Source organism: Chelon labrosus, assembly GCF_963514085.1.
Source record: "Chelon labrosus genome assembly, chromosome: 14".
Lineage (NCBI taxonomy): Eukaryota > Metazoa > Chordata > Actinopteri > Mugiliformes > Mugilidae > Chelon > Chelon labrosus.
This window is the reverse complement of record NC_140347.1, coordinates 4870343-4893156: the sequence shown is the minus strand read 5'-3', so window position 1 is coordinate 4893156 and position 22814 is coordinate 4870343. Positions and strand designations below refer to the sequence as shown.

The 22814-nt window shown below is 41.7% G+C and overlaps 3 protein-coding genes across 3 annotated transcripts in view; all 3 read right to left on the bottom strand.

Moving 5' to 3' along the window:
• Positions 1–22814, bottom strand: part of LOC311499823 (protein NLRC3-like) — a 41097-nt gene that overhangs the window by 17736 nt on the left and 547 nt on the right. The gene's annotated exons all lie outside the window — the stretch shown is intronic.
• On the bottom strand, positions 14488–16385 carry LOC311499820 (stonustoxin subunit beta-like). Its single transcript, XM_084560951.1, has 3 exons — positions 15544–16385; positions 15343–15389; positions 14488–15215 (listed from the first exon to the last, which is right to left on the bottom strand). Exons 1-3 carry the CDS (start codon positions 15729–15731, stop codon positions 14689–14691), a joined length of 762 nt encoding a protein of 253 aa, XP_084417077.1. The 5' UTR covers positions 15732–16385; the 3' UTR covers positions 14488–14688.
• Positions 16473–21089, bottom strand: LOC311499819 (NLR family CARD domain-containing protein 3-like; the record flags this gene model as incomplete). The annotated part of the gene is made up of 2 exons (XM_084560950.1): positions 19330–21089; positions 16473–16668 (listed from the first exon to the last, which is right to left on the bottom strand). Exons 1-2 carry the CDS (start codon positions 20850–20852, stop codon positions 16473–16475), a joined length of 1719 nt encoding a protein of 572 aa, XP_084417076.1. The 5' UTR covers positions 20853–21089.

The window sequence follows — 22814 nt, the reverse complement described above, 5'->3', positions numbered from 1 at the left end:
CATTGAACATGTTAAATTCATTTTCAACCTCACTTACATGCTCTTTATCACCCATCAATTTAGCAATAGATTCTTTTGCGTTAGACAGTTTAGCAAATCTAAATTTCTTTCTTTTTCTAAAGTGCTTATTTTTTCCAACAAAGCTTTGGATGTTAGTTTAACCACGTTTTTCAGTTACAGATTTTAACCCTGCACCCACACAAAGTTCAGTCTGAAGGCCAAGTTGGCCTTTTTTCTCTTCGGCCATAATGACCACACAAAGTGAATTGGCTTGTTAATCAATAAGCCTCGCAAAATAGTTTGTGTTGCGCAACAACTCGTCTAAACGCGCAAAGTTATTTTAGACGGTTGCGAGTTTGCTACCAATGCATTGGGTTTACGCGAATGTGTGCACACAAATTACAATGGCCATTCACAATATCAGCGCTGATCACCACGTACCCCAATCGAGCGTTGGCCAGCTTTGATGAATGGTGTCCCGGTGTGATGATGCTGGTATTCCGGTGGCCTTGTAGCTCGCTCCGATGCAGCTCCAATCAGCAATCGGCAACTCCAAACATTTGCCCACCTCACATCCGTGGTTTCCAAACGAACACCGTTAAATCCACAATGTAACAGGTCCGCGTCCTCTCGATGAACAGTTATCCAAATCGAATCAGTTTTCGATCTAAATGTACTGACTAAGTCCTAAACGAAGTCTAGTACTGGTTGCTAATATGGCGGATTAATTTAAGACGTGCGCCCAGTATGCTCGAACATAGCAAATGGAGAGTTCAGTGTTAAATTTATCTTGCACGGTTTATTTACCTCCATATACAGCGGCAATAACTTTAACTCATAATACATGTAACCAAAATAACAAACCGAATTGCTCACTACAAAGGCAAGGTACAAGACACGTAGGTACATAGGCACAGTCGAAAACTGTTTGCTTCCCAAATCAGCAACACCTGTGTCTGGGTTTCCTCTAGGTTAAATGGCCTACCTTGCTGACCCGAGGTCAGCTGAGCCACAAAGCACATACAGCCCCCTAGTGGCACAGGGCAAAATTACATGACATAATACAAAATGAATATGGCTCATACAATTTCCACAACAGAGAAAAAAACAGAAAACCATTAAACAGCAATACTAATTTATTTTTGTTGATCTCGTCGAGCTGAACTGGTAAACTGCGTCACTGCTCTGAAAATGAAACTAAACCTGCCTACCTGCCCAGAATAACACAAATTAAACACTAGCTCAAATGAAATGCATATTACAGATGAACAACTTTCAACAACACATCCTTAAACCTTTACTAATTTATTTACACCTTCAGCAGCATCAGGTTTTATTTCAACTGGTTTTACCTCGTTTTACCTGTGGCCTACAGACCTGGATACGGTCTGACAGCTTCATAAAAACCTTGACATACACTCTCACTCAGATGTAATAGAAACCATCTTAGAATTATTGATGAAGACATAACTTTTATATATTTAACATTATGTGAGGACAGAAATGAATGAAGACTCCAAATAAACCCTTTGGCAAAATATTTAAAACAATTTCACCCGAACCATAACAGTGATGATGTTCTGAGTCCTAACAAGTAAAAGTTTAAATCTTACCTGCACTTCTGGTCACTTCAGGTTTAATGAGAGTCACAATGGTTGTTTACTTCTGTACAGTGTGTGTGCTGGAAACATCATGAAAGTCCTTACCTGTACGAAACAGGTAAAACCTGATAGGGAAGTAGTAGAAGCACCGCCTCCAGACACAGATACAAAACTCTATTATACAAGTTTTCAGGTAATCTTTATTTGAAACTAATGGACTATGACCTTAATTAACAAACAAAGATTATTTTTCAAGATTGCTTATCAGATTTTATGTCTCAAAATCATAAAATGAAACAAGAAAATAAATGAAAGACTCATTTATGTGCAGTCTCACCTAGGTCTGACAATGAAAATGGTTTCTCCCCAAACATAGTCAGAATGAAAACACTAAGCTCCACCTCCAGACACACTTAGTTATACAACTTCACGTCCAGACACATTGTCACCTTAAGCCAATACGTCCTGATTGGATCTGAAAAGCTGTGTTGATTGACAAAGTAGAAAGACCACCGTGTTGAAACAGCATCAGAAAGGTGGTGATTCAGAGTGGGGGTGCCTGGTCTGATCTAGGTGGGTGGCACATGTCTAGGTTGCACTTCCGGGTTGAAGTGTTTGCGCTGCACGCCAGATCGTTATCGCATCCTGAGACCATTTTAGCGGTTTTTGTCCCACAAATCGTGGGTTGTTTTTAGTGGATTTTACTTCTCGTTTAGTTCACTATCGCAGTTCTTCCGGATTCGCAGAAATCGCCAGCTGCTTAACCTACATACACTGTTTGATACTACCTCTGCTGTTCGCCAGCCTATTAGCTGCGCCGGCTAAGCTAACCGCTACCAGCGCTCAGACCAACAGACAGCACTTAGCTAACTGCACCACCAACATTTCAGCATCGGCTGGGAGGAACTACAACTTTAACCACCTGATCCACTTACCGAAGCCGAATCAACGCAGCAGGCCCAGAAATGGGCCTCTGCCGGTAAGTACTTATCCCTCCCACACTCCACTGCTTTTTCCCCAGAACCCTCCACCCCTGGACGAGTCATGCCGCCACTCACCTCATCTCCAGGATGCGACAGTTGTCTCCACAAGTCACAGACCATCTCTGAGCTGGAAGGCAGAATCTCTGCTTTACATCAAATCATAAACGAAGCAGAATTCATGGACTCCATGTATCCTGGCGCGACTACATTGTCAGTCTCTAACGACTCTGTTGTCGTCCTGGGCAAGAAGTCTGCTCCTCTATCCACTGAAGAACTTGATAAAACTGTCCCCGCTGCTACCACTGATGTCTCTGCTGACCACTGGGATCACCGAGGAGCCAAGCCAAAGGTTCTACTGGGACCAACCTCCACCCCCGGCGAATGGACCGTTGCCGGCAGAGGCAGACATGGTGGAAAACTCCTCAATCGCCCCCACCCACCTAAAGCCCGCAAATTGTCCACGTCCAACACGTTTTCCAGCCTGGAGGAGCAGGAGCAGGACCCCCCTTTGCCCCCATCATCTCTTCCCCTGGAGTCTGAAGGCCCCTCCGCTGTGCCTCCACTCTCCGCAGTCAGGCCCGGCTTTCCCATCTCTCCCGCTGCCCGCTCCTGGCGGCGCTCCTCGGCAAAAATACACTTTACCCCTTGCCCCAAAAACAGGCCGCCGACTAAGCCCCTGTCCTCTGAGCATGTAAAACCATCTTCACAAAATTACCCCGACTCCTCACCGTCATCGTCTGCCATCAAACACTCCATCTCCCATGCCACTTCTCCTCCTCCAGCGGCTGCCCCAACTCCTCTTTTCCCTCCGACGGCGCTGATTCTCGGCGACTCGCTGGTGAGAAACATCCGTTTCTTCAATGCCATTACCCACTGCATTCCGGGGGGCACAACTGTTGATATCCTGAACAAACTTCCCAGTCTCTTAACGTCACTTCCATCATCCATCACAAAGATAATTGTCCATGTTGGCACATGTGACACCAGTCGCCGGCACTCGGAGATTACGAAAGCCAATTTTATTCGTCTGTTGGATCTCCTCAGCAACAGCGGTAAATCCATTTTCATCTCCGGCCCTATCCCAAAATTGGGCCGCGGCCCTGAGCCTTTCAGCCGCCTTCTTTATCTTCACACCTGGCTGCAGTCAATGTGCGGCTCATTCAAGATTAACTTTATCCATAACTTCGACTCTTTTTGGTCCCGCCCCTCTCTTTTTTCACCTGACGGCCTCCATCTGAACAAGTCCGGGAGTCGCTTGCTTGCAGCTAACATACAGCACGCCGTATTATATCAGCTGTCCATTCCTGCGTGACCATGATCATCATTACCATCACCTGGCCTCTTAGCGCCTCCACCCCTGCCCACCCAATACAACCGAGCACCTTTAATTAGTGCCGACGCCCTCTCGTGGAAGGATGTTCAAATTACCCATCCTCCGTTTTTTCGTGGCTGCTCTTCCTCGCCCTCCTCTCTGTGTGAGTCACCAGTTACAACTGATCTCACTAGCTCCCCCTCTAGGCCATCTTCATGCAGTACATAACCTATCTACATCATTGTATCCTCCAGCAGGCCAGTTTTGTCTTCATTTAGACGATTTTCTGTTAACCCCAACAATCTTGTTAATATTAAATGTCACACTAGCCCGCCCTTAGACTATGATCCCACTACTGCACAGCCTCCTCCCACTCCTGGCCAAACCATACTCAAATTTGGACTTTTTAATATCTGCTCTCTCTCCAGTAAAGGACAACTTCTACATGATTTCATCAGTGGCCACAGGTATGATGTCTTATGCCTAACAGAGACATGGCAACAACCAAATTATTTTTCCCAGCTGAATGAATCTTCTCCTCCCGGGTATGTTTACACCAGTCAACCCGTGCCATTGGACGGGGGGGAGGTATCGCAATAATTCACCGCAAGAAATGGAAAGTCTTGTCTGTCTCTATCCCAGCCCACCAGTCATTTGAATCTCTGGTCATTCAACTGAACGGACCATCTCCTACTATAATAGCCACTGTTTATCGTCCACCTAAGCCCAACACCGATTTCATCAGTGAATTCTCTACCTTCTTCACTCACATATCCTCACTCAGCCCTAACATAATTCTACTGGGTGACTTCAACATACATCTCGACAATTTGAAAAATTCTCTCACAAAAAGCTTCACATCCTGCCTGGACAGTTTTGGATTAGAGCAGTTTATTGACTTTCCCACCCACTCAAAAGGACACATTCTGGACCTGATCTGCTGTTCTGGTACTACTCCTTTTAACTGTTCTGCAATTGATCTCCCCATCTCTGACCATAAGCTTATATCATTTAATGTTAACCTTGCACTATTCAAATCTAAACTACCTTGCATCATATCATTCCGTAATATTAAGGACATTGACTTAACTGCTCTGAATACTGGCATCACTGCCCTCCCCCCCTTCAACCACTTATCCACTCCCGATGAACTGCTTTTCCATTACAACACTGGACTTCATAATCTACTCGATTCCCTGGCTCCACTGAAAACACGGACTGTCACCTTTACCCACTCTGCACCCTGGTTTACACCCGAACTCCGTCAGCTTAAGGCCAAAGGACGTCAACTGGAACGCCTCTACAGGAAATCTGGCCTCACCATACACCAGGACATGTTCCATAACCACATTCTCCACTACAAGGCCATGCTATCTACTGCCAAATCACTTTATTTTGCAAATCAAATCAATTCAAATGATGGGAACACAAAGGCTCTCTTTTCTCTGGTTAACAAAACTCTACAACCCCCGGACTCTCTTCCCCCTCACTTCTACTCAACTGATTACTGCAACGTCATTATGGAATTTTTTAACACAAAGATTGACGCTATCCACCAACAGCTAGCTCACAGCACACACACCTCACCCCTCCCACCTGCCCAAACTATCTCCTCTACATTTTCTAACGTCAAATTACCCTCGTTTTCCGACATATCTGACCTCATCGGGAAAGCAAAGCCATCCACCTGCCAGCTCGACCCCCTGCCAACTGGTCTTGTTAAAGCCTCCATACACTCTCTCACCCCTCTTATAACTGCCTTTGTCCATTCCTCTCTCACCTCTGGTCTTGTCCCTTCGTCTCTCAAATCAGCCTCAGTCACCCCTATACTCAAGAAACCTGGTGCAGACCCCAACAATTTCAGTAACCTCCGTCCTATCTCCAATCTGCCATTTTTATCTAAAGTTCTTGAAAAAACAGTTGCATCCCAGGTCCATGCCCACCTCTCTGACAATAACCTATATGAACAGTTTCAATCTGGTTTTCGCCCTTTACACAGCACAGAAAGAGCTCTGTTAAAATTCTCATTTCAATTCTCATTCTCCTTGACCTAACCGCAGCATTTGACACAATCTCCCACTCCATTCTCATTCATAGACTAGCCTCCATTGGTATCTCTGACACACCTCTCAATTGGTTCATCTCATGTCTCTCTGGCCGTTCATTCAGTTAAAAACATTTACATCCCGCCCATCCCCCCTTTTCTCTGGTGTTCCCCAAGGCTCTGTTCTTGGTCCTCTTTTATTCATCATCTACCTCATTCCCCTTGGCCAGATATTTCATAGGTATAATATTAATTTCCACTGTTATGCGGATGACACCCAGCTCTACTTGTCCACCAAACCCAGCTCCACCTTTCCACCCACTTACCTCTCGGGCTGTATTCAGGAAATCAGAACCTGGTTCTCCACCAACTTCCTTAAACTCAACAGTAGTAAAACCGAAATTCTTCTCATTGGCACCAAAACCACCCTATCTAATATAAACAACTTCTCTATTCAAATTGACAATTCCCCCAGTCTCCCCCTCTCCCCAGGTTAAGAGTCTGGGTGTCATCCTTGACACCACTCTTTCTTTCCATTCTCATATTAACAACATTACCCGTTCAGCCTATTTCCACCTACGCAATATCTCCCGTCTCCGTCCATCCCTCTCACCTGAAAATACTGCCACTCTTGTCCATAGTCTGGTCACATCCCGTCTGGACTACTGCAACTCCCTTTTATTTGGTTTACCTGACAAATCCATCCATAAGCTACAACTGGTTCAAAACTACGCCGCACGAGTCATCACTAGAACCCCCTCCATAAGTCACATAACACCGGTCCTGCAGCAACTCCACTGGCTTCCTGTCAAATTCCGTATCATCTACAAAGTCCTACTTCTCACCTTCAAGGCATTAAACAACCTCGCCCCTCACTACCTCACTAACCTGCTCCAAATAAACATTCCTGCCCGCACTCTTAGGTCATCCTCATCACAACAACTCACCATCCCACCTGCTCGCTTGACCACCATGGGGTTCAGAGCTTTCTCCCATTCAGCCCCCTGCCTGTGGAACGCCCTCCCGGAACACTTAAAAAATTCAGACTCAGTCACCACCTTCAAATCTCAGCTCAAAACTTATTTATTCAGACAGGCCTACTCCATTCCATAGTCTCACTTCTATCTCCCATTCTATCTGTCATTTGTATGTTCTATATGTTCTATATTATGCTTGTGTGTACTTTAATTGTGTTTTATTTTAACTATTTTGTGTATTGAATTGTGTTTTATTTTAAACAATTTGTACGGTGACCTTGAGTGACGTGAAAGGCGCCTATAAATAAAATGTATTATTATTATTATTATTATTAGTGCAGATGACCCAGCCCAGGAGGACCAGGACTGCCCACCTAAGAGGGCCTGAACTGGAAGCTTGAACCTGTGGGACATGCAACAAGAAATCCTTGCAGAAAATGATGTTCAGGTTTAGAGGAGACAGCACACAGACCTGCAGCGACAGACAAGAATACAGATTAGACCTGGACCGTGAAAGTTCTCAGTCATCCAGGTCATGGTATATCCAAAAAAGGTCCAGTTGCCTTTTTTGAACCTTTTTTGGATATTAGACCTGGAATAAAAAACTGATATAAAATCATATATATCACATAAAGAAGCTTTAATGTGTAAAGTAGTGTAAAAGGATGTATCACTGTAAGAACATCGTACAAAGACAGAGAAATAAATCAGTAATTTAAACACTTACCTGATGCAGCTATGATGTAGAGAAGAAAGGTCTCCATCTCTGTCTGTTCCCTGTTTGTCTCCTTTAGTCTGTGACTGTAGACAGTCTTCTTCTTTCCTTAAATCCATGCAAATGAATCAGGTAAACTAGTTTGTGTGTCAGGCAATAAATGAATGCTCTTCTGTATACAGACGTCAAGTTAAATGAAGAAGAACGACTTTATTTACATAATTCAGTCTCGACACTAAAAAGAAATGTGCCTCACGAAGCTTCATGATCCGTGCAGCTTCATCAGACATAAGACAGGTTTATCCCACGTAAGGGAAATTTCCTTGACACAGTAGTACGGAATTTGGCAAAAAAAAAAATATATATATACAGAAAACAGTGACAGGGAAAAAGTTACCAGAAAAAAACACAAATACAAAAATTTTGAAAAACATATACAAAAATTAACAATACTCTGAAAAATGAAAAAATATAGAGAGAAGAAAGTAGAAATATAAAGATATTCTGTAAATATAGTGTGGTTGTGGAATAAACTTTACAAATAAATAGATGCTTAAACATTGGAGAAAAAAAAACATGAGTTGGTGTACTGGAGAGACTACGAAAGGATGACACCTTGGCCGGTAGAACCAACCTCTCCCCAGAACAAGTCTGCGTGTTGCGTGGTCACCAGTGTTGCCGTTCGTGGCCAGTCTCTACATGGAGGAGGGAGTATATAAGAAACCCACTCACACTGATCAGTATTTATCATTTGATTCCCACCACCCCCTGGAGCACAAACTAGGGGTCATCAGAACTCTTCAGCACCAAGCACAGACTGTACCAACAAGATTGGACGGCAAGGAGAAGGAGCAGAAACACATCAAACAAACACCCAAGACATGTGGATATCCCATCAGGGCCTTTGTCAAAGGCACAAAAAGATTTCCCAGAAAGGACGGAGAGGAGTACAACAAGAGGGAGAACACTGTCATCCCCTACGTGGCTCGGGTATCGGAGAAACTCAGGAGAATTTTCAGAAAACACCACGTTCCAATTTATTTCAAACCCGGTAACACACTTATGTTAACTTTTGTATTTTAATGCTGTCTGTCTTCTGTGTTGGTAAAGTTCTATTCTATTCTATTCTATTCTATTCTATACTGTTCAGTGCAGTGAAAAGTGTACAGACTTGTACATTGGGGAAACCAAACAACTTATCCACAAACGCATGTACCAACACAAGAGAGCCAGCTCCTCAGGAAACAATTCAGCGGTCCACCTACAGGACAAAGGACACTCCTTTGAAGATAACAACGTCCAAATCTTGGCCAGAGAAGACAGATGGTTTGAAAGAGGAGTAAAGGAAGCAGTCTATGTCAGATTGGAAAAACCTTCTCTGAGCAGAGGAGGTGGACTGAGATTTAATCTGCCATCAATTAACAATACAGGTGTAACTTCTGTCCTAAAGAAGTTTCAACTCCATTCACACCTCGAGACTGGAGCCTCTGACTGATAATGGGTCGTTAGAGCCCCATTCACAGGGAAGAGGACGGGGACAAAACAGTCTCCCCTCAACAACAGGTAAGTATCTAGCTGTTGATGGAAATGAGCTGCACTAGTTTCTGGCTGTTAACAGAAACAAGTCAAGCAAGTTTCTGATGGGTACCCACTGAGTTTATTATTTAAACCACCAATCCCTAAGAACTAAAGAAGCTACCCGGATGAGTGGAGAAATTCTTGTCAAAAAACTCTACAAGTCCAGTTGCCTTTTTTGAAATGTTTTTTTGGATAAACCATGACCTGGATGACTGAGGACCTTCACAGAGCCTTAAACTAATTTTGAATTGTGCTGTGTGTCATATCTTCATTTACTCTTCACCAGTAACAGAAATACTGATATTTACACATCTCTACAAGTTCTCAAAGTGTTCCCTCTACTATGACACCACAAGTATTCAAACAGACATTGTGGTTACAGAGATATACTCATTTCATTATGGGTATAACATTTTCAAGCAGAGGCCTAAACTACAGCTAGCAATAGCCTCTACTTCATTGGACACTATTTTAAACAGACTACTCTGACTAACTAAAATATAATAAGTAAAATATCACACTTATTTCTATTACTCCGTCTGAAATTCTCTGACAAAAGCAAAAAAACGCCTCATATAACCTGAAACACAAATAAACTCTGCTCTGTCGTTATATTCACTTTACTGATTTGCTTTTGTAATGCATATCTTGTGTCGAGGAACCTTCTGGCACTTACCTTTGTAGCTGTCAATAAGTCTTGACATAAACTGAGACTTGTCAGTTCAAGACAGAATGTGTGTCTTTGCATCATCTGCTGGCCTGATTCGTCTTCTCCTTTGGGACATAATGGCTCTGTGAAAATAATTTTAATCACTACTACACATTCAGCATAAGAGAATTGTTCAGTGAGTCATGAGTTGTCTAGATCGCTAGCTGCGAATGTTAGCATGTCGGACGAGATGCTAATATTAGCCGCTAGCGATCTTTGCTAACGGTAAAAGTGACTGCTTAATGGTAGTTAGACAGCTTAAAAGTCGACAGTTCTCTTCAGATAAACGATTTGTTATATTGGTTAAAATTGCCTTTACATGCTGGGTGTAATCAATGCACAAAACGACTAACAGTAATAGGCTATTACAGCTAAACGCTAAGTTATCGTAATAAAGAAACTGACGTCACTAAGACAGGGCTGCCAAGTCTCACGCTTTGAGCGTGACAGTCACGCAATTTGACGCATTCTCACACCACACGCCATACTTGACATTTCTCACGCTTATCAATTCTCTCTCTATTTGTTTTTCATTTTAATAAACTTTGGTCCTCGCCTTGCTGTAGTCCGAGTGACTCTGATTGACTGACCGAGATAACCAATCCCAGACCAATCAATCAGTCCTTTCTGCCTAAATCTAACCAACTACGGGAAGGCACCACGCAATGTCAGTAGCAACGTAAGGCGGACCTTGGCGTCTCCAGCTTTCACTAGAGCATCCTTTCACACACAACAGCGCCGACATTAGAATACCGGACCGACATTCTTCTACTGCTTGCTGGAAGACGGGACGGTAGGTAAAACCAATTTTGTTCACTGTTGATTCGCTGTTTCTCATTGAGTTTTCTAGTTAATATGTACAGTTTTAAACTGTGTTATTCGCTTAACTAGGACGAGTTGACATGATGCCTAGCTAGCGTCTCAATGCGTGCACTCTTCCAGTGGCACTCACTTAGCCAAAAGTTTCCAAAAGAGATGAAGTTAGAAGCGACCAAACAAACACCTCCATGTTTTCCCTATTTAAAAACAGTAACACGAGTAGTTACACGACCAAGGTGACAAAGTAAAACGTGGCGCTTTTCTAAGCAGGTAAAAGGAGTACTCCCTTTTACCCGCTTAAAAACGCGCCACGTTTCCCTAAAAGAAACCAGAGTCCCTTGAATCCATTTTTAGAACCAATGTAAAAGTTTAAATGGTATTCAATCAAGCAGTAACATGTTGGCTATCTTAAGTTTTTGAAAAGATGTTAGGTAAGAGGAAGAGACCGTCAAGGCATCAAAATCTGCAACCAACACCTATAACATCAAATATGTCTCTGGTTAAATGATGGAGAGTTGGTTGAAATTAAATATTGACAAATAAATGTCTTTTGCCAAAATTTTTGTTACATTTCTCATTTCTAATTTCTGGTTAATTAAGACTAGCATTAGGAGGCCACAGAGTAGGGAGAGCCGCTGGCATGGAGGTGAGGACAACAGTCTTAAGGTATGAATCGATGTAAAATGGGCCAAATCAATGTCAAAGGCCAAATGTTTTTTGCCGCTGGCAGCGGCCGAAGGCGTCACAACACCAAAAGTCTCACTCTTGGAATTTTCCAAAACTTGGCAGCCCTGCTAAGATATAAATGATATAAATTGAACAAAATCATACTTACCTATTACATGCAGATATATAACTTTACGGTAAATGTAGTAAAATATTTAATGATTGTCAACCACACACTCCATCTTCAGATATGTTCTTCTTCTTTAACCTTGATTATTGTTCTTCTTCGCGGGATCGTATAGCCGAGCAATTTGATTGGCCAAATGTACCCACTTCCGGCCCTGGGCACCCACTTCCGGGCGTTCGTACCTTTGGCCAATCAAAGTGTGTATAAACACTTCCGGAAAGTGTGGGTGGGTGCAATACCACTTACAAGCTCCAGGGTTGCTAGTGTGCAAAACTTTCACACACACTTACACACACATTTCTAATGTTTGTCACGTTGTGGGCCAAGTTGAAATAAAGCGAGAGGGACACCAGACAAGTTTCAAAACAATATCCTGAGTGAACACTGACATATACCAGTCTGTGATAATGGATCAACATAAATGTCTCTGGTCATAATCATAGTGAAAATAATTCAGAATTTCTGCTGTTTTTACTGAAAAATAATTTGTAATTTTATGTAAATGAGGTGTATCATACCATAAATTACAAAAATACACGTGAATACAAAACGTCTGCAATAAACATGAAGACAACACAATGGTTAAAATCAGCAATATACCAATCAGGCATAACATTATGACCACTTTCCTAATATTGTATAGGTCTCCCTTGTGGTGACTCATCAGAGAATGGACATGAGCCTTCTGAGGGTGTCCTGTGGTGTCTGGAAACAGAATGTTGTTAGTGGGGGCCTTTGAGGGGAGGGGCCTCTGTGGATCATCCCACAGATATTTGATCAGTTTGTGATGTGGATCATTTTGAGGCCAGGTCAACACCTTGTGCTGTTCTTCATGTTTTTTTTTTTGTTTTTTTTTAGTTGTTCCTAAAGTGTTTTTGTGTGTGTGTCTGTGTCAGGCTGCATCCTGCTGGGGATGGCTGCTGCCATCAAGGAGTGTCATTGCTATGGGGTGGGGGTGCCTGGTCTGGTCTAGGTGGGTGCTACATGTCTAAGTAACATCCACACCAATGAATGCCAGGTCCAGAAGTTTCCCAGCAGAACACTAAATAGTCACAAGATGGTCAATGTTATTCACTTCTCCTGTAAGTGGTCATAATGTTGTGGCTGACTGGTTTATTTGTACTTTACTATAAAGCGTTTCCAAGATTTCATTTATCTGTTAAACTTGCATAAGAAACAACATTAAACATCAATCTTCATTTATTTTTGTTCATCCTGTTGATGTTATGTGAGATGAAACGTTAAACTATGTCACTGCCTGAAAATGAAAGTAAACCTGTCTACCTGCCCAGAATACCACAAGTTAAACACTAGTTCAATGAACTGCACAAAAATGTTTAAATCTCTAGCAGATGACTCTCATCACTGAGTGTCAGGCAAAACCCAAGACTGGAAACTGACAAATGTTCTGTCTTCTTTTTACTGTAGTCTTGTTAGTGTATGTGTGGTCCTGCAAAAGCAACTAGAGAGGGAAATAATCAGCTCAATTCACTGAATACCTGCCTCTTTATACCCTTTATAACAAGGGTATTAAATCAGCCTTCCAGTAGGTGGCGCAATTGGTGTGGAGAAGGAGCCAGGAACCTTATATCATCCTATGATCAGAATAAGAAAGACATATATGAACAGAACTATCTCCATAAACAAGACAATATGTTGATGATCCTGTTGATGCCTTTTGATGTTGATATCATGGACATTATACAGAATACTGGAAGTTTTGTGGCTGTTATTTGGGACCTCCAGCCCAGTTCTGGTTCTTTCAAATAAAACAATATAAGATGCAGAGCAGAGAAAGACGTACTTGAAGTCTCCACCTTTATTATTTAATTTGAATTCTCTGTGTATACACAACACAGTTAACAATAAGTACAAAATCAACATGTGCATGAAAGCAGTTAACCAATATTTCCTTTATTTGAATGTAATTTGTAAATAAAAAGACAGAAATATACATATCTATATCTAAGAGATAGAGCAAGACACAATAAATACATATAGAACATGTTATTATATATACACATATTATAAAAATATATGGGATAATACTGAATGACCAGGTTATTCCATAAATGGATTTTTTCTTCCCTGATGTTCACGGGCATATTCCAAGATGACAATGCCAGGATTCATGGGGCTCAGATTGTGAAAGAGTGATTCAGGGAGCATGAGACATCATTTTCACACATGGATTGGCCACCACAGAGTCCAGACCTTAACCCCATTGAGAATCTTTGGGATGTGCTGGAGAAGGCTTTGTGCAGAGGTCAGACTCTCCCATCATCAATACAAGATCTTGGTGAAAAATTAATGCAACACTGGATGGAAATAAATCTGGGGACACTGGAAGAAGCTTTTCCAAACAATGTCACAGAGAATGTGTGCTGTAATCAAAGATAAGGGAGATCCAACAAAATATTAGAGTAGGTGACCTTCTTTTAGCCAGGCAGTGTACAATGCTGCTTAAATGTTTTTGTACATAAAAATGACTCAAATTTTCACAAAAATCTTCAAAGTAGACAAAGAGTAACCAGTCAAACAAATGAAACAGAAATATTATACTTTGATATTTGTTTATTCAGGGAAATGAGCCGATATTACATATCTGTGATTCCAAGTTCATTTCCAGGTCCAATCAGAGTCCATGTGTTCAGAAGTGTCTCCATCAATGTAATGAGACTCAGGTGTGGTTCAGTTTAGTTTAAATAAATCAGGGATTGGTCTCAGTCTGATCTTCACAATACATGTTTATGGAAGTGTATGATGGCAACGGACAAAGGAGCTTTCTGAGTAGCTCAGAAAAAGAGCTGTTGTTGCTCATCAGGCTGGAAAAGGTTCCAGAACCATCTCTAAAGAGTTTGGATCCCACAAATAATCCACAGTCAGACAGATTGAAGACGACTGTTACCCTCCACAGGAGTGGTCCACCAACAAAGATCACTCATTGAGAAAATGTTTTGTGGTGAGATGAGACCAAAGTAGAATTGTTTGGTCTACTTTAGCACCTCACAGATATGTAATATTGGCTCATTTTCCCGAATAAACAAATACAGAACTTCATTGACTGTATTCACTCAGCAGTGTGTTTCTTATTTGTTTACAGCTCATAAATAGTCACAGAGGAGTCATCTCCAAAGGCAAAGCCAGGGTAGAGAGGTTCAGTGAAGGTGGAGTGGAAGGTGAAGAGAGGAAACAGTTCATCATGAGAGACTACATAGAAGGAGATGGTTCCAGCAGAGTAGTTCACATACACTGCTACTCTGTTAGATACAGAGAAAGAGAATGGAAGCTCTATTTCTGTTTTCTTGTGCCAGACAGAGTAACCACTCTCAGAGCACTGCAGACTCCAGGACTGGCTGTTCCTCCCAAACCAACAGTCTTCAGCGTTTCCTCTTCTTCTGATTGTTTTATAAGTCACTGCTATCAGGACGTCTCCTTCCCACTCAACCTCCCAGTAACAGCGATCAGTAACTTCATCTGTACACAGAACCTGACAGTGGTCAAAGCTCTCTGGAGTAAGATCACGTGTCTGCCTCTCTCTTAGCTCCTTTGCCTTTCTGTTGTTGTCAGACAGCAGGAGGTACCTGTGTGCTGTGTTTGGGTCCAGTGTGAGTTTACGAGCATCTGATTGAGAAGACACATATATTTATTAATGGAACAGATCAGTGTTAGTGTCCTAGGTTTATTGAATGAATAAATGAGTGTCACTATGATTAATTTAATTATTCTGGTGAATCAAACACACACTTACACTTTCTCAGACCAGGTTTCATTCTCTGCTCTCCACCATGGTCCACCCTGAAAAGAAGCAGCAGGCAGACCACAATGTTATCTTGTAAGGTTATCTAATCATGATATAATATATATAGTATAATGAACATTTCCTAAAGAAGTTGTCATCCAATGTGAATTCTACCAAAGTTGAAAATGAAGAAATGTTTTATGTTCATACTTGAGTGTGTCCAGTCTCCAGTCTGGATTCTCTTTTCTATCAGACAGCAGCTTCACTCCTGAGTCTCCTAGATGATTGTAGCTCAGGTCCAGTTCTCTCAGATGGGAGGGGTTAGAGGTCAGAGCAGAGACCAGAAAAGAACACCCCTCCTTTGTGACCTGACAACCTGACAAACTATACAGACACATGATTAGACTCAGTCTATAAGCATCAGTTCTTTTAAATATAGACAAAAACTAGCCAGTGTGGGTGACAAAAGGGAAAATGTTTTGTGGTTTTGGTGTAACCAGTGGGTATCCAGATAATGGATGTTAAGGCCAAGAGATGCTGTAATAGTCTGAATAGCAACTTAAGAAGTGTGAGGGGAGTAGGAGATAAGACACTGTCTGCAACAGGGCTGTTTCACGTTTAGTCATTTTTAACAGTTGTTGTTTACTTGCTAAATGCAGTATGTTAGCTTTTCTTGCTAACACACCTGAATGTAATCAGTCCAACTCAAACGTGATTTCTTGGACTGTCATTCCCATCAGCTTCAACTGTACTTTCTATTTAGCAAATGTTAATCATTAGCATTCTTACCTTATGTTAGCATGCTAGTGTTAGCATTTATTGTAAAGTACTGCTTTGTACAGCCTCACAGAGATGTAAGCATTGCTGCAGACCTTTAACTATTTTTTAATGGTTTTTATCATTGGAAAATAGAATCAAATTTAGAGAGAAACTGTCACTTTCACTACCATGAATAGATCATTTGTTTAGACATCATATCAGGTGACTTTTATATATCGGCATCTCCAGAAAACCAAACGAACATAAAACAAAAAAAAACTAAAACTAATAATTATCTACCAGAGCTACATTAAAAATCATTGGCATAAAATGTGTACAGATATGAGGTATAATTATAGATATTCAGCAGCATTCAAACATCATAAACTACTGACTCCTGACCTGAGAGTTTCCAGTAGACAGTGTGGACTCCTCAGTCCATCAGAAAGAAGCTTCACTCCTGAATCCTTCAGGCCGTTACCACTCAGGTCCAACTCTCTCAGACAAGAGGACTGGGAGCTGAGAACTGAGGCCAGAGCTTTACAGCTTCTCTCTGACAGGTGACAATAACTCAACCTGAAAAGAAGAAAGTAAGAGGACATAATGAGGTTGTCTGTCAGTAGTTGATACCCGTTTGTCACACTCAGTACATTTCATCAGTGATGACATTTTTTACACATTGTTCTACAGAAAAGAAACCACAATGTACGATGCATAATTACTTAGATGAGGCCACAAGTCTGCGTCATAAAAACTGATTTTTTTCAATTTTCAATTCTGACATGTGTGTAACACATACACAGGATTGAAATTTCTTTCCCCAGGCCTACAGTGCAACAACTTAAACATAGAATGTACACATTTGAGATAAAAACAAGAAGACAGAAAAAAAAAAATACAGTGCATCCGGAAAGTATTCACAGCACTTCACTTTTCCCACACTGCATTATGTAACAGCCTTATTCCAAAATTAATTCATGATGACAAAATTATTGTTTATTTTTTTAGATTTTTGCAAATTTATTAAAAATAAGTAACTAAGAAATCACATGTACATAAGTATTCACAGCCTTTGATCAATACTTTGTTGGTGCACCTTTGGCAGCATTTTACAACCCTAGTCTTTTTGAATATGATGCCACAAGCCTGGCACACCTATCTTCGGGCAGTTTTGCTCATTCCTCTTTGCAGCACCTCTCCAGCTCCTACAGGTTGGATGGAAAGTGTCTGTGCGCAGCCATTTTCAGATCTCTCCAGAGATGTTTATTCCAATTTAAGTCTGCACTCAGGCTGGGCCACTCAAGGACGTTCACAGACTTGTCCTGAAGCCACTCCTTGGATATCTTGGCTGTGTGCTTAGGGTCGTTGAACTGTCGCCCCAGTCTGTGGTCAAGAGCGCTTTGAAGCAGGTTTTCATCCAGGATGTCTCTGTACTTTGCTGCCACCACCATGCTTCACTGTAGGGATGGTATTGGCCTGGTGATGAGCGGTGCCTGGTTTCCTCCAAACATGATGCCTAGTATTCATGCCAAAGAGTTAAATCTTTGTCTCATCAGACCAGAGAATTTTGTTTCTCATGGTCTGAAAGTCCTCCAGGTGCCTTTTGGCGTCTGGCCACGCTACCATATGGGCCTGATTGGTGGATTGCTGCAGAGATGGTTGTCCTTCTGGAAGGTACTCCTCTCTCCACAGAGGAATGTTTGAGCTCCGACAGAGTGTCCATCAGGTTCTTGGTCATCTCCCTGACTAGTGCCCTTCTGTACCCTTCCTCAGGTTTGTGCCTCAAGACAATACTGTCACGAAGGTTTACAGACAATTCCTTTGACTTCATGCTTGGTTTGTGCTCTGACATGCACTGTCAACTGCAGGACCTTATATAGACAGGTGTGTGCCTTCCCAGATCATGTTCAATCAACTGAATTTACCACAGGTGGACTCCAATTAAGCTGTAGAAACATCTCAAAGATGATCAGTGGAAACAGGATGCTCCTGAGCTCAATTTTGAGCTTCACGGCAAAGGCTGTGTATACTTATGTACAGTACATGGGATTTCTTATTTATTTTTAAAACATTTGCGAAATTCTCAAAAATTACCTTTTTCACGTTGTAATTATGGGGTGTTGTGTGTAAAATTTTGGGGAAAAATTAATTTAATCTATTTTGGGATAAGACTGTAACATAAAATGTGGAAAAGGTGGAGCACTGTGAATACTTTCCAGATACACTGTACATATATAAAATATTCCTGTTAAGGGTCGCGGGGGTCTGCTGGAGCCTATCCCAGCTGTCATCCGGCGAGAGACAGGGGTACACGCTGGACAGGTCGCCAGTCCATCGCAAGGCCAACATAGAGACAGACAACCATTCACACTCATACTCACACCTACGGCCAATTTAGAATCACCAATTAACCTAATGAGCATGTCTTTGGATGGTGGGAGGAAGCCGGAGTACCGGCAGAGAACCCACGCAGACACAGGGAGAACATGCAAACTCCACACAGAAAGGCCAGCCGAACCGGTGACCTTCTTGCTGTGAGGCATCAGTGCTAACCGGCCCGCCACTGTGCCGCCACATATAAAATATATGAAATAAAAATAAAAATAAAAAATAAGGCACTTGACAGACAGACAAAGTGGCTAGTGAAACCCCTGAGTTGGGTTGATGAATTATAAAAGAACTAATCTCTCTAAACAGCTGCTGGAATAATTACTCAATTACTTACTCAATAATTGCTAAAGCAGGTGTCTTAACAGACTTGTTAAAAATAAAGTTTGTTAACAGAAAACCTGTGGAGTGGTTAAAAAATTCTGCGTTGGACTGCCTTTGGCAATTTGCACCTTTTCAGTTTAATGTCTGTAAAATACCTTTATGTTACATTCCTTAATATCCCTTGGGAATGTTTAAGTCCTATTATCTGATGTACTGTACTTGTACTTTAATTATTCAAACTAATTGAGTGTCATCCGTTTTTGACTGCTAGTTGATCGTCTGACTATGAATGTGTTGAATGTGAAGAAATATGTTCCTCAAACAAATGTTAATGCATTGTATTTCCAGGTTTATCCACGAAGCCTGTACATGATAATCTTTATCTCTTTACAACTTGTAGTGCTCTAGTGAGGTTGTATTATTAAAGAACTTTGTAATTGTGCGATTCAAAGTGCTATCCATAGTATAAAGGTAAACATCGTGTATGGTACTAATATACTGTATGTTGCAGGCTTTTTCACTTACAGAGCTCTTCTGGAGGCTTTGATGACTGGCAGCATCCTGAGCAGAGCATCTTCTGAAGAAGAAAAGTTCTTCAAGTTGAACACATCCAGATCTTCTTCTGATGACAGTAACGTAAAGACCAGAGCTGACCACTGAGCAGGAGAGAGACTCTTTCTGGAGAGTCTTCCTGAACTTAGGTACCGTTGGACCTCCTCTATTAGAGAATGATCCTTCAGTTCATTCAGACAGTGGAACAAATTAAGGCTTCTCTTTGTAGGAAAATCCTCACTGATCTTCTTCTTAATGTACTTCACTGTTTTTCTGTTGTTCGTTTGTCTGTTTCCTCTCTCTTTCACCAAGCTGTGTAGAAGACTCTGACTGGTTTGGACTGAAAGACCCAAGAGGAAGCGCAGGAACAGATCCAGGTGTCCATTTGGACTCTGTAAGGCCTTGAGCACAGAACACTGGTGAAGATGATCTAGGTCAGGTTTGTCTTGAAACAATCTATACCTTGAAGAGGATTTTTGTGATTCTTCCATCAGATTGACATCATCATTAATGAATGTCAAATGAACATAGAGAGCAGCCAGAAACTCCTGAACACTCAGATGGACGAAGCAGAACACCTTCTCCTGGTACAGTCCTCTCACCTCTTTAAAGATCTGTGTGAACACTCCTGAGTACACTGATGCTGCTCTGATATCGATGCCACACTCTGTCAGGTCTGATTCATAGAAGATCAGGTTTCCTTTCTGCAGCTGATCAAAAGCCAATTTTCCCAGAGACTCAATCATCTTCCTGCTCTCTGGACTCCAGAGTGGATCTGTCTCAGCTCCTCCATCATACTTGACCTTCTTCACTTTGGTCTGAACCACCAGGAAGTGGATGTACATCTCAGTCAGGGTCTTGGGCAGCTCTCCTCTCTCTCTGGTTTCCAACACATCCTCCAGAACTGTAGCAGTGATCCAGCAGAAGACTGGGATGTGACACATGATGTGGAGGCTTCGTGATGTCTTGATGTGGTAGATGATGCTGCTGGCCTGCTCCTCATCTCTGAATCTCTTCCTGAAGTACTCCTCCTTCCGGGGGTCAGTGAACCCTCTGACCTCCGTCACCATGTCAACACACTCAGGAGGGATCTGATTGGCTGCTGCAGGTCGTGTGGTTATCCAGAGGCGAGCAGAGGGAATCAGTTTCCCCATGATGAGGTTTGTCAGCAGCACATCCACTGAGGTGGACTCTGTAACATCAGTCAGGATCTCAGTGTTGTGGAAGTCCAGAGGAAGTCGACACTCATCCAGACCGTCAAAGATGAACACAACCTGGAACTCTTCAAACCTGTAGATTCCTGCTTCTTTGGTTTCAGTGAAGAAGTAATGAACAAGTTCCACCAAGCTGAACTTTCTCTCTTTCACCACATTCAACTCTCTGAAAGTGAATGGAAAAGTGAAGTGGATGTCCTGGTTGGCTTTGCCTTCAGCCCAGTCCAGAGTGAACTTCTGTGTTAAGACTGTTTTCCCAATGCCAGCCACTCCCTTTGTCATCACTGTCCTGATTGGTTTATTTCTGTGAGCTGATGGTTTAAAGATGTTTTCACATTTGATTCTATTTTCCAGTTCATCTATCTTTCTGGAAGCTGCTTCAATCTGTCTGACCTCATGTTCATCATTGACCTCTGTTGACTCTCCCTCTGTGAGAGAGTTCAGTGTAGATCTGATTCAGAAAGGATGAGTTTTCTGTTTTAGCAATCCCTTCAAACACACACTGGACCTTCTTTAATCTTGATTTGAGTTTACGTTGACACAGTCCAGAAGAGGTTCCTGAAAGAACAAATGACAGATTAAATAAACTGTAGATGGTACAGTAAATCTTGAAAGGGTATTAGACCCACTATTGAATATATTCAGCTTGTTTGTCAAGGACAGCTATTTTTTGTATTCAGCTCAGAAAAATGTATAGCTCTGATACGTATGAGTACAGAATATTTTTATGATACTAAAATAAAAATATAAAAGCTTACTTACTATCCACCAGACAGTCAGGCTGCTTGGTTGCAAAATTAATCTGTCAGAGAGATGGCAAAAACAGTAGAAGTAACTACACAGTTTGGTACATTTTAAGCAAAAAGGACATACTGGTGAGCTCTGCAATAGAAGGTATGGATGTACACAAAGGACAACAGATATTCGTAGGAGAAGAAAAATGACAGACTGAAGGCTTCATAAGACCAAATGAACAGAAGGTTAACAACAAAGTGCAAACACTTCATAAGCCCCAGTAATGGAAGATCCAGATTAGACATTATCATAGGACATCTAAATCAAGCCAGAGCATTTCTAGAACACCACACTGATTGATTCACATTGTTTGGTGAAACTGAAATCAACCAGTACTAGAATGACAGGAAGATAAAAGTATGGAGAATGCTTGGAATGGACCATGAGCTGAAGCATACAACATCATCTGTAAAACATTGGAGGCAGTAGGATGGTGTAGGCATATGGTACATGGTATCCAATGGCATTGAGTCACTATAGTTTATTGATAATGAGACAAAGACAAAGGCAGATAGACAGTGACCCAAATTATACTTTGTTTTAAATACATATATGTTTTAGATCAGGGGTCCCCAGTGAAGTAGTGCTGGTAGATTGTGTGCCATTCAGAAAAATGTTTTAATGTCGTCTATCATCTATCCACTCTATGACATTTGACACTTGATTGACGTATAATGTCAATGTCAGATTGAAAGCTGGACAGTCTAAGCTCTCCCCATGCATTCATGGTCAAACACACCAGCTGCTGCAAAACTCTTGGGGAAACTGAACTGTCTGTTGCCGGAAGAAAGCACTGAGAGCATAGAGAAGCACTGAACGAAGAGAGTTCAGTTTCCCCAAGATGGCGCCCGCCTGGATATGCGAGCCAGATGCGAACGGTATACTGTGTTCCTTTTTTAATAAACTGCCTGTATACTTGCAAAGTTCTCAATGCTTCGGTTTACATGTAAAGACCCTAGTTATGCTGCCGTGTAAGTGTGGTGATATTGTGAGCCTTGTTAGTGGTATAGAAATAGCGATTTCTTTTTATGTGTAGGTGTGCCCCGAAGGCTAGCGTTATACGCTAAATAGCGGTTTGCAAGAAAACTGGTCACATTTGACTAACAAAACAAATGCATGAAAACAAATACCAGAGAACGGTCGAACTCGGTACACATGTGTTATTAACCCCAGGTTCATTTTGCGCCGGAGTTCCCCTTTAACTGAGACTGATAAACTGATTTAAACTGTGTTCTTCCTACGATAACAGGAGGTGGTGCCCTAACGAGACATTTTAAAGGTGTAGAATACCCTACAATATTTTTCTTCAACCCCATGAATTGAAGCTGAGCTTGCACTTTAAGTCTGTATTCATTATAAAAATATAACATGAACATGTTTGGGTAAATGCTTAAATTAACAAAAATCATAGATTGTAAAGGACAACACACAGCAGTGGCTTCTTGGAAC